Source organism: Branchiostoma belcheri, unplaced genomic scaffold (assembly GCF_001625305.1).
Source record: "Branchiostoma belcheri isolate BF01 breed outbred unplaced genomic scaffold, Haploidv18h27 scaffold12, whole genome shotgun sequence".
NCBI classification, from domain to species: domain Eukaryota; kingdom Metazoa; phylum Chordata; class Leptocardii; order Amphioxiformes; family Branchiostomatidae; genus Branchiostoma; species Branchiostoma belcheri.
Window position 1 is genome coordinate 4,257,638 of NW_017802602.1, and position 18,979 is coordinate 4,276,616.

Consider the following 18,979-nt stretch of genomic DNA (forward strand, 5'->3'; position numbering starts at 1 on the left):
GCAAGTGTTTAGTAACATGTAGGGGAAGTTACGATTACAATTACTATTACAGATCCGACAACACATGTGTTCCAACCTCAGTCTAAATTCTGTTAAAACAATGTTAATTTCTCACGAAGTAACACCTTCATAATGGAAGACCTATGTACCTGGACCTCCATCTGACGATGTGCTATCTGTTTATCCACCTAGCGACACATGTCTGGTTAATTCTCTCCTTTCATTTATAATCGTTTATATATCATCTATGTTGTATTATTATTCCGTGAAGGCGGTCAGGACCTCCGGACGGAGTGTTGTGAAAGGCCGTTTTTTCGTGTTCGCAACTAGAACACGGGGTTACCTTTGTGTAATCGGCATGTAACTTCATACGCCGTCTGCGGGCATGCCCGTGATGATGCAACAATGTGTATTTTTGTCGCTGCTGTTTTCGCGGTCTATGTAATATTTCAAATGCACCCCTACAATCATGAGGCAAATTGGAATAGTCGAGAAAAACCCGCTGTTTGGAATAGCGGGCGGGTCGTCCAAACTTCAGGCAGATGTGCGGAAGGGTCGATAAGTGGTACCAGATGTTTTTTTTTTGCCCATGCATGAAGTATTGGACCGAATCTTCAAGATGATCGCAGCCAAAACGCATTGTTCTGTACGTAGCATTTCTGTTTGATTGGGCATGTGGTGTGCTATTATGTCCGTGATGATGCGATATGCACGTCTTTTTAATTTCACCGTAGCAGTTTCTTATTGAAGTAAATGCATATTTTAGAAACATCCCTATAATGTTGTGGAAGTGTTTTCGCCCGGCTGTTGCACCCGGAAGTAACTTGTAGGCACGGCTGCGGTCAACATCGTAGTACGTAATGTAATTTGCTATTTGTTTGAGTTTTTAGCGGGGAATTCGTAGTGTTATCGTCGAAATGGCGACGTATACGATTGGACAAGTGTTGGAAGACGTTGTAACTGCCGATTCTGGCAGTGAATATCCCACGCCAGATAAGGATTCCGCAGAGAGTAGTGAAAATGACAGCGATTACGGGGAAGAACAGGACCTGAACGCGGGGAACTTGACATTGGCCGGGGAACTGCAAATGGCCAAGGTCGCGCTCGGGGTAGAGGCCAGGGTCGTGCTCGAGGTGAGGCCGTGGGGGCGTTGGTCAAGCAGCAAGGGACGTGGCAGGACGTGGTGCGCGTCATGCTCAGGGGGATACTGTTCCCAATCTGCAAAATATAAAACTTCACGGAGGATTGTCGCTTATGACTGCTTGTTTTCCCATTGTAGCGGTCCAATGTCCGGCTCGGGCGGCCCCAGGTAACGGGGCGGTGAGTGCTACCGGTCCGATCTCCTACCCGAACTCGGTCACCTTCACCTGTTACACGGGATACACACTGATCGGCGTTGCTACTCCGACGTGCCAAACTGACGGAACGTGGAGTCATCCTGTTCCAACATGCCAAGGTAAGCTAACTTTAGAATGTATGAATGCAGCGTATGAAACGTACGTAGTTTGCCATATCTATCTGAACAGAATTCGACCAACAGACATTGTTTTAGGCCCGGTCACATACGTCTGCGATCACAAACTGTTTATTACTCCGTGAAGGAGGTCGGGACCTCCGGACTGAGTGTTGTGAACAGTACTTTCGTAGTACTTTCGTCGTGTTCGTAGTACTTTCATACATGTAATGTATGTAGTCTATGGGAGATGGAACATCAAAAGATACCAATTATGCAAATGATGACCTAATTTGCATACTTAATGGGAAAAATTCTGTGACTCCTTATTGGTGAATGATGGGAATTTCATACCTTGTGACGTTAACATCACTATGCATATATTATGTTAATGTAGAGGTCTTGCATAATTAATGAGGACGTGTTGAAATAAAGTACTAGTATGACAAAGGAGAGGAATTGTACATGAAAAATATTGTAATTTGAATTTGGAAAACCATAAATTAAACTAGATTGTGCTAATTACGATCTTATTTCCATAATCAATGAGACAAAAAACATTTCCAAAAACTCATATATGTCATGGAGGTATGAACTCTTAGAATTCTTGTTACGATACGTTGTTACCAGTTGTTATTATATAATAAGTGACCACACACTGTTTACATACACTATTACTGTTCTTAATCTGGTTAGGATTTGTTGCACTTGTGATTGTTCTATTTTGTTCTTTCTCTCTTGTATAATCGTTAGCATTTGGCTATTACCATTATTATTAGGGAGACTGTTTAATTCTCAATCATGTATATCTTTAAACTAAGTATGTCTTTAATGTGTCTCTATGGGAGTCGGCCTGGGAAAGGAACATTATGTTCCTCTTGCTGGCTCCCCTCAGAAGTGTTAGAATATACATTAGTATATGTACAATCAAAACGGAAAGTCACGGTTACATGTAGTTGAGAGTACTCTTTCTGAGCTGCGCGGTGGCAGCATTTAACATTAGGACAAATACCGGTAGGTGAAAAAAAATTCCAGGCACCCACAAAACACTCCCGGCAAAAGGTATAAAACATCCATTTATTCATTCATTCATTTCTATACGGCACACTTCAATATATGCAGTCTGACTGTACACTTTAAAGAGTAGCATCGCATTGACTCAGTTCTAGTTTTTAGATAGAAAAGTTCATGGATATACAATCTAAACGAACGCAGTGTTACAACTATTCAGTAATTTGAAACAGTCTACCGATGGAAACGTTTCCTGCAATAAGTGCAAAGGATATACCATTTAAACACCGTTGGGAACTTTACACTTTAAGAAATGCAGATGTTGATGTGTTAAAGGTTCGACACAATTTTCCGACAAAAAAGGCGCCCGGGCTGAGTTTGCGGAATATACAATTTATACAGCTATCCCGAGTATCGTTTGAAGTTTATCGTAGGATTATTTTAGATTCTGTCATCAACGAATGTAAAAACGCCTAATTCCGACCCTACTGTCCTAGCGATATGCAAACTGGGAATTTTTACTCCCTGGCGCTATGCATCGTGGGAATTGGAAAGCGGTGAGCATAAGGTGATCGACATGTACGCCGTTAGTCCAGGGGATCCCCAGAAGAGGCCTAGAAAATGAGAAATGCCCTGTACACAATTAGGCCAGTCCAACGTGACCACGGTGGTCAACTTCGACATGTTGCTTAATGCGTCGATGTGGAAAATTTTTGGGACCGAGAAAAAGCGGTCTCAATGGACAGGTGGCCAGCTTAAAGAAGTGGTCACCTGGACAGGTTTGACTACTATTCTTAGCTACGCGGTGTCAGCATTAAAAGTTAGGACAAATGCCGGTAGGTGAAAAAAATTCCAGGCACCCACAAACACTCCCAGCAAATTTTAAGAACAGTTCAGAGATACAAAACCCTGCAAACTAAATTCAACCTCTTAAATGTTAATATATATCATATACACACATCGAAGTATAATGTATACTGTATACATTATTACGGATCCGTCGACACCCATACATGTACGATGTCATAGTTGTACTCTCTCCTTACAGCACTAGCAGTCCTGTCGGACGGACAAGAGGACGCAGTGGATGATAATCACGTAAAGGAGAAGACTTTTCATTCACCTCAGAGTGAACATCTAACGTTGCAAGGTAGTCTGACATCTATATCCAACTCACTCACTCACTCACTCACTCACTCACTCATTCTCTCTCTCTCTCTCCCATAGCTTAATCAGCCGTCGAGGCAGCATGTTGTATGCCCAAGGTCTTCCACTGCTGGCGGTCTTCTGCCAGTCTGGCAATATCCAACTATTAAGTACATAATACCAGCCTAGAAAAGAAAAAGAGATAGTCTTGCCTTCAAGTACCGGAGTTATCAACCAAGCATTGAGGTGTTCACCAAGTACAGTAAGGGCATTATAATGCATTAGATAGCTTTAAACAAAGCCGAATTTGGTACTCCGGCATACAATAAGCCGTAGTACGGTAACAATGCGTCAAATGAGGCTGGTTTATGTGTCCCCGCCCCTTGGAGTTCAGTAAGGGCATTATAATGCATTAGATAGATTTAAACAAAGCCGAATTGGGTACTTAGAACACTCAGGCATACAATAAGCCGTAGTACGGTAAAAATGCGTCAAATGAGGCTTGTTTATGTGTCCCCTTGGAGTTAAATAGTCAGACAACCGTGTGTAGGTTTGTAGAGTTCCAAAAGTATTTGAAGACGAGATATGTCCCGTCAAAGTTTACCTTCTAAGTACTTATTTTGTCCTGGTTTTTCTATGTTTTACGGTTTGCATAGTGGGCCTATGTCCTGTCTACTTCCAGGTCCAACCAGGTACCCAAACAGAGCAACGGTATAACATCATTTGGGGAACGGTATTTATCTGTCAATAAAGGTTAAAACATTGGAAAAAATTGGTCAATTTGGACAGGTTGCTTAATGCGTCGATGGGGAATTTTTTGGGACCGAGAAAAAGCGGTCTCAATGGACAGGTGGCCAGCTTGAAGAAGTGGTCACCTGGACAGGTTTGACTACTCTTCTTAGCTGCGCGGTGGCAGCATTATAAGTTAGGACAAATGCCGGTAGGTGAAAAAATAAAACATTCCAGGCACCCACAAAACACTCCCAGCAAATTTTAAGAACAGTTCAGAGATACAAAACCCTGCAAATTAAATTGAACCCCTTAAATGTTAATATATATTATATATACACATCGAAGTATAATGTATACTGTATATATTATTATGGTTCCGTCGACACCCGTACATGTGCGATGTCATAGTTCTCCTCTCTCCTTACAGCATCAGTAGTCCTGTCGGACGGACAAGAGGACGCAGTGGATGATAATCACGTAAAGGAGAAGACTTTTCATTCACCTCAGAGTGAACATCCAACGTTGCAAGGTAGTCTGATATCTATATCCAACTCACTCACTCACTCACTCACTCACTCACTCACTCACTCACTCACTCTCTCCCATAGCTTAATCAGCCGTCGAGGCAGCATGTTGATAGGCCAAGGTCTTCTACTGCTGGCGGTCTTCTGCCAGTCTGGCAATATCCAACTATTAAGTACATAATACCAGCCTAGAAAAGAAAAAGAGATAGTACCGGAGTTATCAACCAAGCATTGAGGTGTTCACCAAGTACAGTAAGGGCATTATAATGCATTAGATAGCTTTAAACAAAGCAAAAATGGGTACTTAGAACACTCAGGCATACAATACGCCGTAGTACGGTAACAATGCGTCAAATGAGGCTGGTTTATGTGTCCCCTTGGAGTTAAGTAGTCAGACAACCGTGTGTAGGTTTGTAGAATTCCAAAAGCATTTGAAGACGAGATACATGTATATCCCGTCAAATTTTACCTTCTAATAAGTACTCATTTTGTCGTGGTTTTTCTATGTTTTACGGTTTGCATGGGGGCCTATGTCCTGTCTACTTCCAGGTCCAACCAGGTAGTACTACCCAATCAGAGCAACGGTATAACATCAGTTGGGGAACGGTATTTATCTGTCAATAAAGGTTAAAACATTGGATAAAATTCAATAGATTTAACCTCATCATCTTCAAATTAGCGCGAATTCTAAGCGCGAAACTTTTCAACATTACAATTCGACTGAAGAATAGTTTTGATAACCATCGTCCGAAATGAACGCAAACACAGAAAGCTGTAAATATTGATCTAAAAAAAGGACGTTAAATAAGCTTTTGACTATCGTTCCTTTGTATTTCCTTCTCATATGACATCTAATTGAAATGTAGTAGACACTTGATCAGTACAAGTAGCTGGCACTAGCTAGATACAACTGATAGACTAGGTGACATGTCTTTAGTACAAGCACGGCGTGTCGGTCCATTGATATAGAGAGGAATTAAGCTAACCCAGGTTCTAACGTCACGCGAAGTACATAAAATATAAACATCCGGTAACAAACTGGCAGTACATCAGGAAATGCTACCGCATTGGCCATTGCAAGTGTTTTAGTAACATGTAGGGGAAGTTACGATTACAATTACTATTACAGATCCGACAACACATGTGTTCCAACCTCAGTCTAAATTCTGTTAAAACAATGTTAATTTCTCACGAAGTAACACCTTCATAACGGAAGACCTATGTACCTGGACCTCCATCTGACGATGTGCTATCTGTTTATCCACATAGCGACACGTGTCTGGTTAATTCTCTCCTTTCATTTATAATCGTTTATATATCATCTATGTTGTATTATTATTCCGTGAAGGCGGTCAGGACCTCCGGACGGAGTGTTGTGAAAGGCCGTTTTATCGCGTTCGCAACTAGAACACGGGGTTACCTTTGTGTAATCGGCATGTAACTTCATACGCCGTCTGCGGGCATGCCCGTGATGATGCAACAATGTGTATTTTTGTCGTTGCTGTTTTCGCGGTCTATGTAATATTTCAAATGCACCCCTACAATCATGAGGCAAATTGGAATAGTCGAGAAAAACCCGCTGTTTGGAATAGCGGGCGGGTCGTCCAAACTTCAGGCAGATGTGCCCATGCATGAAGTATTGGACCGAATCTTCAAGATGATCGCAGCCAAAACGCATTGTTCTGTACGTAGCATTTCTGTTTGATTGGGCATGTGGTGTGCTATTATGTCCGTGATGATGCGATATGCACGTCTTTTTAATTTCACCGTAGCAGTTTCTTATTGAAGTAAATGCATATTTTAGAAACATCCCTATAATGTTGTGGAAGTGTTTTCGCCCGGCTGTTGCACCCGGAAGTAACTTGTAGGCACGGCTGCGGTCAACATTACGTAATGTAATTTGCTATTTGTTTGAGTTTTTAGCGGGGAATTCGTAGTGTTATCGTCGAAATGGCGACGTATACGATTGGACAAGTGTTGGAAGACGTTGTAACTGCCGATTCTGGCAGTGAATATCCCACGCCAGATAAGGATTCCGCAGAGAGTAGTGAAAATGACAGCGATTACGGGGAAGAACAGGACCTGAACGCGGGGAACTTGACATTGGCCGGGGAACTGCAAATGGCCAAGGTCGCGCTCGGGGTAGAGGTCAGGGTCGTGCTCGAGGTGAGGCCGTGGGGGCGTTGGTCAAGCAGCAAGGGACGTGGCAGGACGTGGTGCGCGTCATGCTCAGGGGGATACTGTTCCCAATCTGCAATATATAAAACTTCACGGAGGATTGTCGCTTATGACTGCGACAGGTGGCCAGCTTGAAGAAGTGGTCACCTGGACAGGTTTGACTACTCTTCTTAGCTACGCGGTGTCAGCATTAAAAGTTAGGACAAATGCCGGTAGGTGAAAAAAATTCTAGGCACCTAAAAAACACTCCCAGCAAATTTTAAGAACAGTTCAGAGACACAAAACCCTGCAAACTAAATTCAACCCCTTAAATGTTAATATATATTATATATACACATCGAAGTATAATGTATAATGTATACATTATTACGGATCCGTCGACACCCATACATGTACGATGTCATAGTTGTACTCTCTCCTTACAGCACTAGCAGTCCTGTCGGACGGACAAGAGGACGCAGTGGATGATAATCACGTAAAGCAGAAGACTTTTCATTTACCTCAGAGTGAACATCCAACAGGTAGTCTGATATCTATATCCAACTCACTCACTCACTCACTCACTCACTCACTCACTCACTCACTCACTCACTCACTCACTCACTCACTCACTCACTCTCTCCCATAGCTTAATCAGTCGTCGAGGCAGCATGTTGTTTGGCCAAGGTCTTCCACTGCTGGCGGTCTTCTGCCAGTCTGGCAATATCCAACTATTAAGTACATGATACCAGCCTAGAAAAGAAAAAGAGATAGTCGTGCCTTCAAGTACCGGAGTTATCAACGAAGCATTGAGGTGTTCACCAAGTACAGTAAGGGCATTATAATGCATTAGATAGCTTTAAACGAAGCCGAATTTGGTACTCCGGCATACAATAAGCCGTAGTACGGTAACAATGCGTCAAATGAGGCTTGTTTATGTGTCCACTTGGAGTTAAGAAGTTAGACAACCGTGTGTAGGTCTGTAGAATTCCAAAATTATTTGAAGATGAGATATGTCCCGTCAAAGTTTGCCTTCTAAGTACTCATTTTGTCGTGGTTTTTCTATGTTTTACGGTTTGCATGGGGGCCTAGCTATGTCCTGTCTACTTCCAGGTCCAACCAGGTACCCAAACAGAGCAACTGTATAACATCAGTTGGGGAACGGTATTTATCTGTCAATAAAGTTTAAAACATTGGAAAAATTTAATATGAATAGATTTAACCTCATTATCTTCAAATTAGCGCGAATTCTAAGCGCGAAACTTTTCAACATTACAATTCGGCTGAAAAATAGTTTTGATACACATCGTCCGAAATGAACGCAAGCACAGAAAGCTGTAATTATTGATCTAAAAAGGGACGTTAAATAAGCTTTTTACCGTCGTTCCTTTGTATTTCCTTCTCATATAACATCTGATTTAAAAGTAGCAATCTAGATCACCGAAACATTCATTTGTGAAACTTGATCAGTGCAAGTATCTGGCACTAGATACAACTGATTGACTAAGTGACATGTCTTTAGTACATGCACGGCGTGTCGGTCCAATGATATAGAGAGGAATTAAGCTATCCCAGGTTCTAACGTTACGCGAAGTACTTAAAATATAAACATCCGATAACAAATTGACAGTACATCAGGAAATGCTACCGCATTGCAAGTGTTTCAGTAACATGTAGGGGAAGTTACGGTTACAATTACCATTACAGATCCGACAACACATGTATCCCAATCTCAGTCTAAATTCTGTTAAAGCAATGTTAATTTCTCACCAAAATGACACCTTTGTAACGCAAGACCTATGTACCTGGACCTCCACCTGCCGATGTGCTATCTGTTTATCCACCTAGCGACACGTCTGGTTAATTCTCTCCTTTCATTTGTAATCGTTCATGTATTTTCTATGTTGTATTAGTTAGGATTTGTTACACTTGTAATTGTTCTGTTTTGTTCTTTCTCTCTTATCACGGCGGTCTGTCACTACGGCATTCTTTCCCATTGCTGGGGGCGTTCGATAAAGTATCGGGTTACAAGACGCAATTTTGGGCTAACCGTAAAACATTTGAAAATAAACAAACTAGTATCGAGGGGAAATTTCATTGAAATAAAATAAAATTATCGTCTTTACATACATTTAATGGTGATTTTTTGCGCTAAATGGATGATTTTTTCGGATTTCGTTACAAAAGTCGATAATTTTCGGGATTTCGGAGCGCCATATTTTAGCCAATCACCGAGCAAACCTGGCTACACATATTACGCAAGATCACTGATTTTTATATTTTTCGACGACTAGGAATAAGATGAAAAATCGTGCTTTAGGGATTTTCTAATTTTTGACTTTAAGTATAGTTTTTGTCGACAAATAGGTGAAAAAATCGAATTTTTTTGCTTTTTTCGCACTAAATTACCCATAATTCAAAATCAAGCGCATTTTTCAAAAATCCCAAAAGCACGATTTTCGGGACAACCCTGACAGTCATTTTGAGCTGTAAATGGGGTATGTCAGACTCTCCATGTTTCCAGGTTTGAACGAGTTTTGCAGACATGTCATATCTCCCAAAAGTGTGCATTGTGTTATTCATACAGGCGTAAAGAATCATTACAGTATTCAAGGTCACCCAAGGATACGACAGTAGCTTCGCTACATGTTACATGTCCACAAAAAAGTGATAGCGGACATGTACTATCCTGGAAACTGTTTGTATCTATAGAAAAGTGTTGTTTTTCTATCTATTACGAGTCACTCAGGCAAAAGGGCTTGTTTTGCCGCTTTATTGCAAATGACCACAGGTGACCCCGAAATGGAACGCGGGTTCGATTCGAATCGCCCAGATCGAACACCATCGAACACAGTTCGGATTCTATGAAATGTGGGAACTTTGCAGCCCAGATTTTACCACCGTGCGGTTATCATTTGGTTATTACCATTATTATTAGTTTGTCTTTGTTTAATTTTCAATCATTTATATATCTTTTAACTTTGTATGTGTTCTATGTGTCTCAAAGGGAGTCGGCCTTTGGGAGGAACATTATATTCTTGTTGCTGGCTCCCCTCAGAATTCAATTCTATGAAGTTGAATGAGGCTTAAATGGATGGTCTTGATATTCGGTAGCTGGGTAGGCATTCTTTCATTCATTTCAATGTTAAGGACTGTCTTTAGGTTAAGAATATGATTAACTGATATAATGCATGAAAATGAGAATCCTGTTTGCACAATCAGGAGGATAATCTATAGTAAGTATAATTTGTCAGTCATAAAGATAACATCATTTGGCGAAGGTATGAGATCAGGGAACTCTAGTTTGAAATCAATTCTCATCCAAGGGTGTGTTTGTGTGTGTTTTTTTCTGTGTGTGTGTGTATGTGTGTGTGTGTGTGCACGTGTGTGTGTGTGTGTACATGTGTGTGTGTGTGTGTGTGTATGTGCACGTGCGTGTGTTTCTTAGTGTGTGTACATATTTGTGCGTGCCTGTGTGTGTACATGTGTGTGTGTCTGTGTGTGCGTGTACATGTGTGTGTTTCTGTGTTCGTGTGTGTGTTTCTGTGTTCATTTTCTTGGGTCTATCCGAATACTGACACTGTGTGAAGTCCATATATTTCCGGAAAGTCCTTCACTTCGTAATCATTTTACGTGATTATCATATTACATCATTTATGGGTTTCAGAGGTTAATTTGCTCGAGGTTGATATAGATGGCAGTTGGTCCAGCTGGAGTACATGGACTGACTGCATCGCTAGCGGACCTACTGGGTTCACGTCGCGAACTCGGCACAGAACCTGCACCAACCCTGCACCAACGAACGGTGGGGCAAAGTGCAAAGGGCCTGCTCAGGATATTGATCGACATTGCTATGTTAGTTTAGGTACGATAAATGTTTATTGCAAGTCACGCACAACGTAAACTGATGACGACAGCTCTTTAGAACGCAGTGCTCGCTCTTTGGGGATTTCTATAGTTTAGGACCCAGAGGTGACTCACTTCGATATGGTTGAAATTAGAGTAGGATGAACTACATGTACAGTACTCTTCAATATATGCACTCTAAATACTGCAAACTTTGAAGAGTAGCATAGCATTGACACAGTTCTAGTTTTTAGATTTATGGACATAAAATCTAAACAGACTCAATGAATACTTAAAAGTATTCAGAAATTTCAAACATCGTACCGACGGAAGAGTTTCCTACAATAAGTGCAAAGGATATACACTTTAAACACCGTTAGAAACTTTACACTTTAACTTTAGTTTAAGAAATGCAGATCTTGATGTGTTATAGGTTCGACACAAAAAGTCGCCCGGACTGAGTTGGCTGATATTTTATTTAAACAGTGCAAACTTTGAAGTTTTTTTCAGACTGACAATAAGTCTCCGTCCCGAAGTTCGTGGATATTCAGCCTAAACGTTGCAGATTTTAAAGTGTGTCATAGTATTGGCACAGTCGGACGGAAAAGTTGTCGCCATAAGTGCGTGAATATATAATCTAAGCAGTGCATCATTTGAAGTATGTCAAAGGATTGACACAGTTTCCAGAGGAAAAAGAATGTACAAATCAAATTGGAAAGTCTACGGCTAATATGTGGTTGAAACTACTCCTTGTGAAACTAAAACCCTACGACACTATCGCACCCACGGAACATACGAACGATGGCATACTTCCGTCCTCTTTTTTCAGAACAAAGATTTCCCCAGTTGGACGAGGGGATCACGCCGCATCAGTATGCTCAGGAAAAAAAGGTGTCACCAGAACATGGTAAGCGGTCAATTATTGTATTAATTCCAACTAGAAATCGACCTACTGTATACGTCCCGATGGACAGAAGGTCAAAATCTACTGATATTAGCAATGATCATCAGTTTCTTATCACGGCAAACCTGGATTCAAATAGAAGCCATCCTAGCACGATGTATACTAGAGCAGGTATTTATACCACATTATCATATAGCCAGGTGGCGTTGACCAATCAGAAGCCCCCATTTCATATTGATTATGACACCGTAATCTCCCAGCATAATACAAGTATTGCAGAATCATCCCAAGATGTGAATTTTGAATGAAAGGAAAGAAAACGCCAACCCCACTAGCAAGTTAATTTCTGTATTGAAACATCCAAATGACCTCAAATGGAAGCTCTCTCTATTCTTTTGGTCCAAAATAACCACAAATGGAATACAGGTTCTGTTCCAAAATTCCGGTGAACTCACATGAACTCTGGTAGAATATGTAACGATCACACTTAGGGCATACAATGGACAATGCGGTGTCACAATTTTCATAGAAGAACTGATTGAGGCCAATTTAGACCCCTATGTGGGTCCTTGGAACTGGGGAAACGGCGGGAAGATAGGGGATGACTGTAATGGTTTGTTATATAACTTAAGTTTACATGTGTCATACAGGAATGTGTCACTCTTTACTGTGTAAGTTTGGATAGGCTTTATGATAATAGAATGAAAAACCTTTATTGTACATTTTTGCTCGATTGCGAACTAAGTACAGGTCACGGCAAACAGCAATGATCCGCAGATGTCGGAACCATACAACAATATTGATTTTACACATGTGTCAAAAAGTTTGTTTCTTACAGATATTGTCACGTTGGCTTTGTTAGAGATTGATTGACTCCAAACAGTGCTTTCAGACCTTTGCTGTACACGTGTTTGTTGTTTACCTTGAACGTGCCGGCTACATTAATACACAATACCAAGGTAACAATAGTTTGTAACTATTTCTACTACATTGCTGTTGTACAAAAAATTACAGTCTTTTGGCAGACGGCTTCCCTTGGTAAATACAACTACTTTTGTCTTCTTAATATGTTTCTCATCTACTTAAAGATGCTTGCAGACCCCGTTGAGATTCAAAAAATATAACTAGATCATCTGCGTATAACAAGCAAGTCACTATCTTATTATGTAATATGGGGTGGGGGTGGGTTACAAGAATGATCATTAAACTCATTTGCTAAATCACTATAATGTATAAATTAAACAGTGTTGGACTCAGGTTACAGTCTTGTCGAACCCCACAGTTACGTAATTTTCGGTAAGACCGCGGCTAGTTTTGATACAATGTGTTGTTTTGGAATACATATCTTTGATAGTCATTAAAATTTGCCTCCTATTCCAAGTTCAGCCAATTTTTGTAAAAGTCCTTCTCTCCAAACAGAATCAAACGCTTTACTAAAATCTACAAAACAGGCATATAGTCGTGCATTTTTACTTAGATATTTGCTAACTAAAGTAGATGATAACGTTAATGACCCGCCTGATCCTCGATGTATATGGTGTGATAAAGACTTGGCAGTTGCTATAACCACCGAATAAAACCACCGAGTGAGCGCAGCGAACGAGGAGAGAAGTTTGTATAGCAGTCCCTCATGCCAAATGGAGTAAAACTAAAGGCTTTTGGTAGGTCGACAAAACAAGCGAATAAGCGTTTTCCAGACTGTGTGTCTTTAGATATAAGAGTTTTGAATATGAAGATGTTATCTGACGTCCTGATTTTTTTTCTGAATCCTGTTTGGGTTGGTTTTATGATTTCATTTTCTTAATAGGAAGTCTTTTGTTTAGTATTGGGGAGAAAAGCTTTCCTAAGCAGCTGGAAATGGCGATCCCACGATAATTATTTGGGTCATCTTTTCGCCCTGCTATAAAAATGGGGACAATATAACTTCTGGACCACGTTTTTGGGAAAAGTCCATTCGAAAATGAATTGTTGAACAGTCTTAATAGAGGGGTCAACAGATTCGTTTTCCTGCTTTAAGCATCTCATTGATGACCATGTCCTCTCCACTGGCTTTTTTTGTTTTTAAGGGTGTGTATTGCATCATTGATTTCAGAGCCCGTGATTGGGTTACCTAGAGGCCCTGGGCTTGACTTACATTTCTGGAGTGTTTGGAGTTTGCGTAGAATTTCTTTTTCAAATTAAGTTTAGGCAAAAGTTTTTATGTTTTAGTCTGGATTTGTTGTGGATATTTTAGAAGCGCTCAACCCAAGTGTCCGCTGGTAGATCTTCTTGGGGCAATGAGTCGGTATTTTTTTTTTGTTCTTTAAGTAAGTTCTAGAAGGTGATGGGGTTGTTTCTTGAAGATTCTGAAGACGCATTAGACAGTTATCTTGCTTACGTTTTCGGATGAGCTTGTTGAACTCTTTCTTTTTCTTAATATAACTACCTCTCAGGGACGGATTTTTCGGGTTGTGTACAAGAAGATACCTAAGATTTCACAATTGAATCCAAACCTGTATTTTTAATTTTTCCATTTTTCCATGCAAAGAGCAAGGGGCCCCGTAAAATAGCATCAGGCGGTCAAAATAAGACGTTCTGTTACATTTTAAACCCCTGGCGCTATGCATCCAGGGAATTGAAAAACCGTAATCATAAATTATACCAAAAGCGCATGGGACGCCGGGATTAACCTGCACGCCATTACTCCAGGAGATCCTCAGAAAAGGCCTAGAAAATGACAAATGTAGCCCGCCCTGCACATAATTAAGCCACTCCACCGTGAAATCACACCTCGATGTCTCTTGATTTCTTTTCAAGTCGGTGGGGAGAAGAAGCAGTCGACTTTGGTACACACACTCATACGAGTATTTGTGAGTGTGTGTGTGTGTGTTTGTTTGTGTGTGTGTGTGTTTGTGAGTGTGTGGGTGCGTGTGTGTGTGTTTGTGAGTGCGTGTGTGTGTGTCAGTGTGTGAGTATGTGTGTGTGTGTGTTTTGGAGTGTGTGTGTGTGTGTGTTTTCCAGTGTGTGTGTTTTGGAGTGTGTGTGTGTGTGTGTGTGTGTTTCTTTGTGAGTGTGTATGTATTGTGTTGACATCAGATATGCCCAAATAACTTCATCAATTCCTTTTTCATACTTTAAAATTTTATAATTTTTTAATATAATTTTTCATACTAAAATGTATAAGTCTGGTCCCTATGCCCTGAAATTCAGTATAGGGGCACCTTGGATATATCAGCCCACAGATGTTTATTAGCATATATGGATTACTTAACCTTAAAATGTTGTGTTTTGAGACTTTTGGACTTAGTAAAATGTATAGTTTGCCTCCTAAGCCCTAGTATTTAGGCAATAAGGCACAGGCATTAAATGCATTTGCGTGGGACACATGCTGAAGGACCTTAGTCACACTTTGCCATACACCTTTTTGGGGGATAGGGAGGAAGTGGAGTGAAATATTTTGTATTTGCTCCCGAGCAAATGTCAGCCTTTCTAGTACTAAATCGTTCTTGTAAGATGTTGTTTTCATCAATGATATAATGTAGGAAGGCAGGTTAATAAAATAATGGCCTTTATCATAATCACATTGTTATATTGGTGTCCGTTTGTCCAGAACCTAATAAAGAAAGCAACTTTTGTTCAATTTTTGAAATGTCCAGGAAATAAGAATAATAGATCTTTCGTTTCCAAGCTATGTACTTGGATAGCCTCCGAAGTGAATTTCCAATTCCATGTATGAAATTGAATATTTCCATCTCTTCTTACCTTACTTATTTTACTTTGTTTTACAGATACTATAGAACAGCAATGGTCTCGTTGTCCTAGCCCAGTCATTCAAGGTATGAAATTGAATATTTTTAGCTCTAAATTCTTACCTTCTTTTTACCTTACAAAACTGTGTTTGTGAGTGGTCGCAGTCGGTAGCGCGTTCGGCTCACACCTCAGAGGTCGTGGGTTCGAACCCCACCTTGTCACCGATCTTGTGCCCTTGGGAAAGGCACTTTACACGACTTTCCTCACTTCACTCAGGTGGAAATGAGTACCTAGCTTCGGCTAGGGACGTCCCTCGACCCACGGGTCGCAAATTGGAGCTTCTATGGCCCGGGATCTTCTCTGGTATACTATCCCTTTATTTCGGCCAATTTCTACTATTTTCCAGCGATCCGCGGTGCCTGGTAGAGGCTAGTAGTCACCAGTTGCAGTCAACATGTTCTTAAATTCTCCCCAAGTTCTGTATGTGTGTGTGTGTGTGTGTGTGTGTGTGTGTGTGTGTGTGTGCGTGCCTGTTTGTAAGTATATATGCATCGTGTTGACATCAGTGGTGCCTTGGAAATATGCCATCAAACTTCATTAAGTCTTTTGGCATTACTTCGAAATTATATAAATATGGAACATGTTTGCCTTTTTCCTACCAAAGATGCATATTCTTGGCCCCTATGCCCATTTAAGTATCAAAGCTAAACGACTTGGAACTCAGTGTCAGCCTACAGAGATTTATTAGCATATTTGAAATACATAACTCTAAAATGATGTATTTTGTGACTTTTGGACTGATTTTACTAAAATGTATAGTTTGTCTCCTACGTCCTAGTATATGAACACAAACACATTAAAGAAATGCGCCTAGGACACATGCCCATAGCTTTTTCACACTTTGCCATACACCTTTTTGGGGGGTGGGGAGGAAGTGGAGTGAAATATTTTGTATTTGCTCCCGAGCAAATGTCAGCCTTTCTAGTACTAAACCGTTCTTGTAAGATGTTGTTTTCATTAATGATATAATGTAGGAAGGCAGGTTAATGAAATAATGACCTTTATCATAATTACATTGTTATATTGAAGTCCGTTTGTCCAGAACCTAATAAAGAAAGCAACTTTTGTTCAATTCTTTATATTTTTCCCACTAAGAAGACTGTTCGTCTGGGCTAGTTCTTAGCTAGCTTAGCTAGAATCGCACGGAATTACGGGGTGAGTCTAGTCCTCGTTCTTGAATGTTAGAAATCATACTATGAGTAACCGATTGAGTAAGTGGTTGAGTGAGTGAGTGAGTGAGTGAGTGAGTGAGTGGGTGAGTGAGAAGAGAGTGAGTGACTGTGAGTGAGTGTGTTACTTCAACATAACCAAGAGTTATTACCTACACCAAGTGTGTCTTATGTCTGTAAACACGATAACTTTAGAAGGCTTTAATGGGTTGACTTGATATTTGATAAGAGGGTAGATCTTGATAAGACCTCGAAATGATAAGATTTTGGGCCCCTAGCTATATAGCGGCTTCTTATGGTACTGCTGAACTTCCGATTTTGATCTCAGGCTAGGGTCACGAAATTTAGATGGTAGGTAGCTCTTGGGCTGGGAAAAAGTGACATAAGTTTGGACCCCCTAGCGGCTTGCTCTGGAACTGCAGGGAGGTTTGTTTAATAATATTATGTATCCAAAAGAGGATAACTAATGAACCGGTTGACGGATCGTCGTGATATTTGGTATGTAGATAGCTTACGTGATGCTTGACATAATTATGTGAAAATTATGTAAATAGTAAATGTAAATAGTAAATGTAAATGTAAATGTAAATGTAAATGTAAATGTAAATGTAAATGTAAATGTAAATGTAAATGTAAATGTAAATGTAAAAGTAAATGTAAATGTAAATGTAAATGTAAATGGTAAATTTAATTTGCATAATTTATGAGTAAATTCTATAAATCAGCTGCATTACATGCTAGGACTATTCAAACTTGTGGCATATGTAATTGCGAATAAGAGAAACACAGGCAGATGTCGATTATGTGAATTAAGAGTCTGACTTAATTTGCATAACGAATGAGAAAATGTTATGATTCAACAATGGTTATTGCCTGGACTTTTATACCTGGGGTATTGAAATGTTAAGTGAAGGTAAAAATCATTAATCATAACTTATTCAAATAAGGACCTCATTTGCATGACTGAGGAAATACTAGAGAGGCATTCTTTGTTAAAATAAGACTGTCTTTTTGGTGGGGAATATGATCAACTGATATAATTCTTGTAATTGAGTAATTTGTAATTTGTATAATGGGGGGAAAATCTATAATTTGTCAGTCATAAAGACTAATATCATTTGGCGAAGGTATTAGATCGTGGAACTCTAGTTAGTTAACACAGTTACACTGTAAATAACGAACCTACTGAAACTGCTGTGGCATACGACAAGTGTTATTCTATTTCAAAGCTAATCGCTGTCAGTCATCTTGAAATAACCAGGAAATAAAAATAATCTTTCGCTTTCAAGCTATGTACCTGGACAGCCTCCGAAGTGAATTTCCAATTCCAGGTATGAAATTGAATATTTCCATTTCTTCTTACCTTTTTTATTTACTTTGTTTTACAGGTCCAAAAGAACAAGATATTTCTGGGATACCGGATTCCCATTGGCTAGGACGTAAGAAACTAAATCTTTTCAGCTCTAAATTCTTACTGGTATAAATGTGTGCGTGAATGTGTATGTGTGTGAGTGTGTGTGTGTGTGTGTATGTGTGTTTGTGAGTGTGTATTTGCATGTGTATGTGTGTGTGTGTGTGTATGTGTGTGCGTGTATTTACATGTGTGAGTGTGTGTTTATGAGTGTGAGTGTGTGTTTATGAGTGTGCGTGTTTATGAGTGTGTGTGTGCGTGTTAATGAGTGTTAGTGTGTGTGTGTTTATGAGTGTGTATGTTTGTTTATGAGTGTGTGTGTGTTCATGTGTGTGTGTGTTTATGAGTGTGTGTGTGTTTATGAGTGTGTGTATGTGTGTTTATGAGTGTGTGTGTGTGTGTGTGTTTATGGGTGTGTGTGTTTATGTCTGTGTGTGTGTGTGTTTATGAGTCTGTGTGTATGTTTATGAGTTCGTGTGTTTGTTTATGAGTGTGTGTGTTTATTAGTGTTTGTGTGTGTGTGTTTGTGTTTATGAGTGTGCGTGTGTGTGTGTGTATGTGTGTGTGTGTTTATGAGTGTGAATGTGTGTACGTTTATGAGTGTGAGTGTGTGTGTTTGAGTGTGAGTGTGTGTGTGTGTGTGTTTATGAGTGTGTGTGTGTGTGTGTGTTTATGAGTGTGTATGTATGAGTGTGTGTGAGTGTGTGTGTGCATGTGTGTGTGTTTGTGTGTGTCTGTGTGTGTGTGTGTGTGTGTGAGTGAGTGTGTCGTTGTGTTGACATCAGTGGTTTCTTGAAGATATGCCCAAATAACTTCATTAAGTATTTTGCTAACCTT

The 18,979-nt window shown here is 40.1% G+C and overlaps 1 protein-coding gene across 1 annotated transcript in view; it reads left to right on the plus strand.

Moving 5' to 3' along the window:
* The window catches only part of LOC109462706, a 20,874-nt gene extending 3,810 nt beyond the window's left edge, over positions 1 to 17,064 (plus strand). The window contains exons 5-12 of the mRNA XM_019759264.1: positions 1,280 to 1,456; positions 3,513 to 3,614; positions 4,770 to 4,871; positions 7,470 to 7,565; positions 10,691 to 10,888; positions 11,699 to 11,776; positions 15,541 to 15,588; positions 17,060 to 17,064. Of these exons, the coding sequence (XP_019614823.1) occupies positions 1,280 to 1,456; positions 3,513 to 3,614; positions 4,770 to 4,871; positions 7,470 to 7,565; positions 10,691 to 10,888; positions 11,699 to 11,776; positions 15,541 to 15,588; positions 17,060 to 17,064 (806 nt within the window). The remainder of the gene's footprint in view (positions 1 to 1,279; positions 1,457 to 3,512; positions 3,615 to 4,769; positions 4,872 to 7,469; positions 7,566 to 10,690; positions 10,889 to 11,698; positions 11,777 to 15,540; positions 15,589 to 17,059) is intronic.
* Positions 17,065 to 18,979: the final 1,915 nt, after the last annotated feature.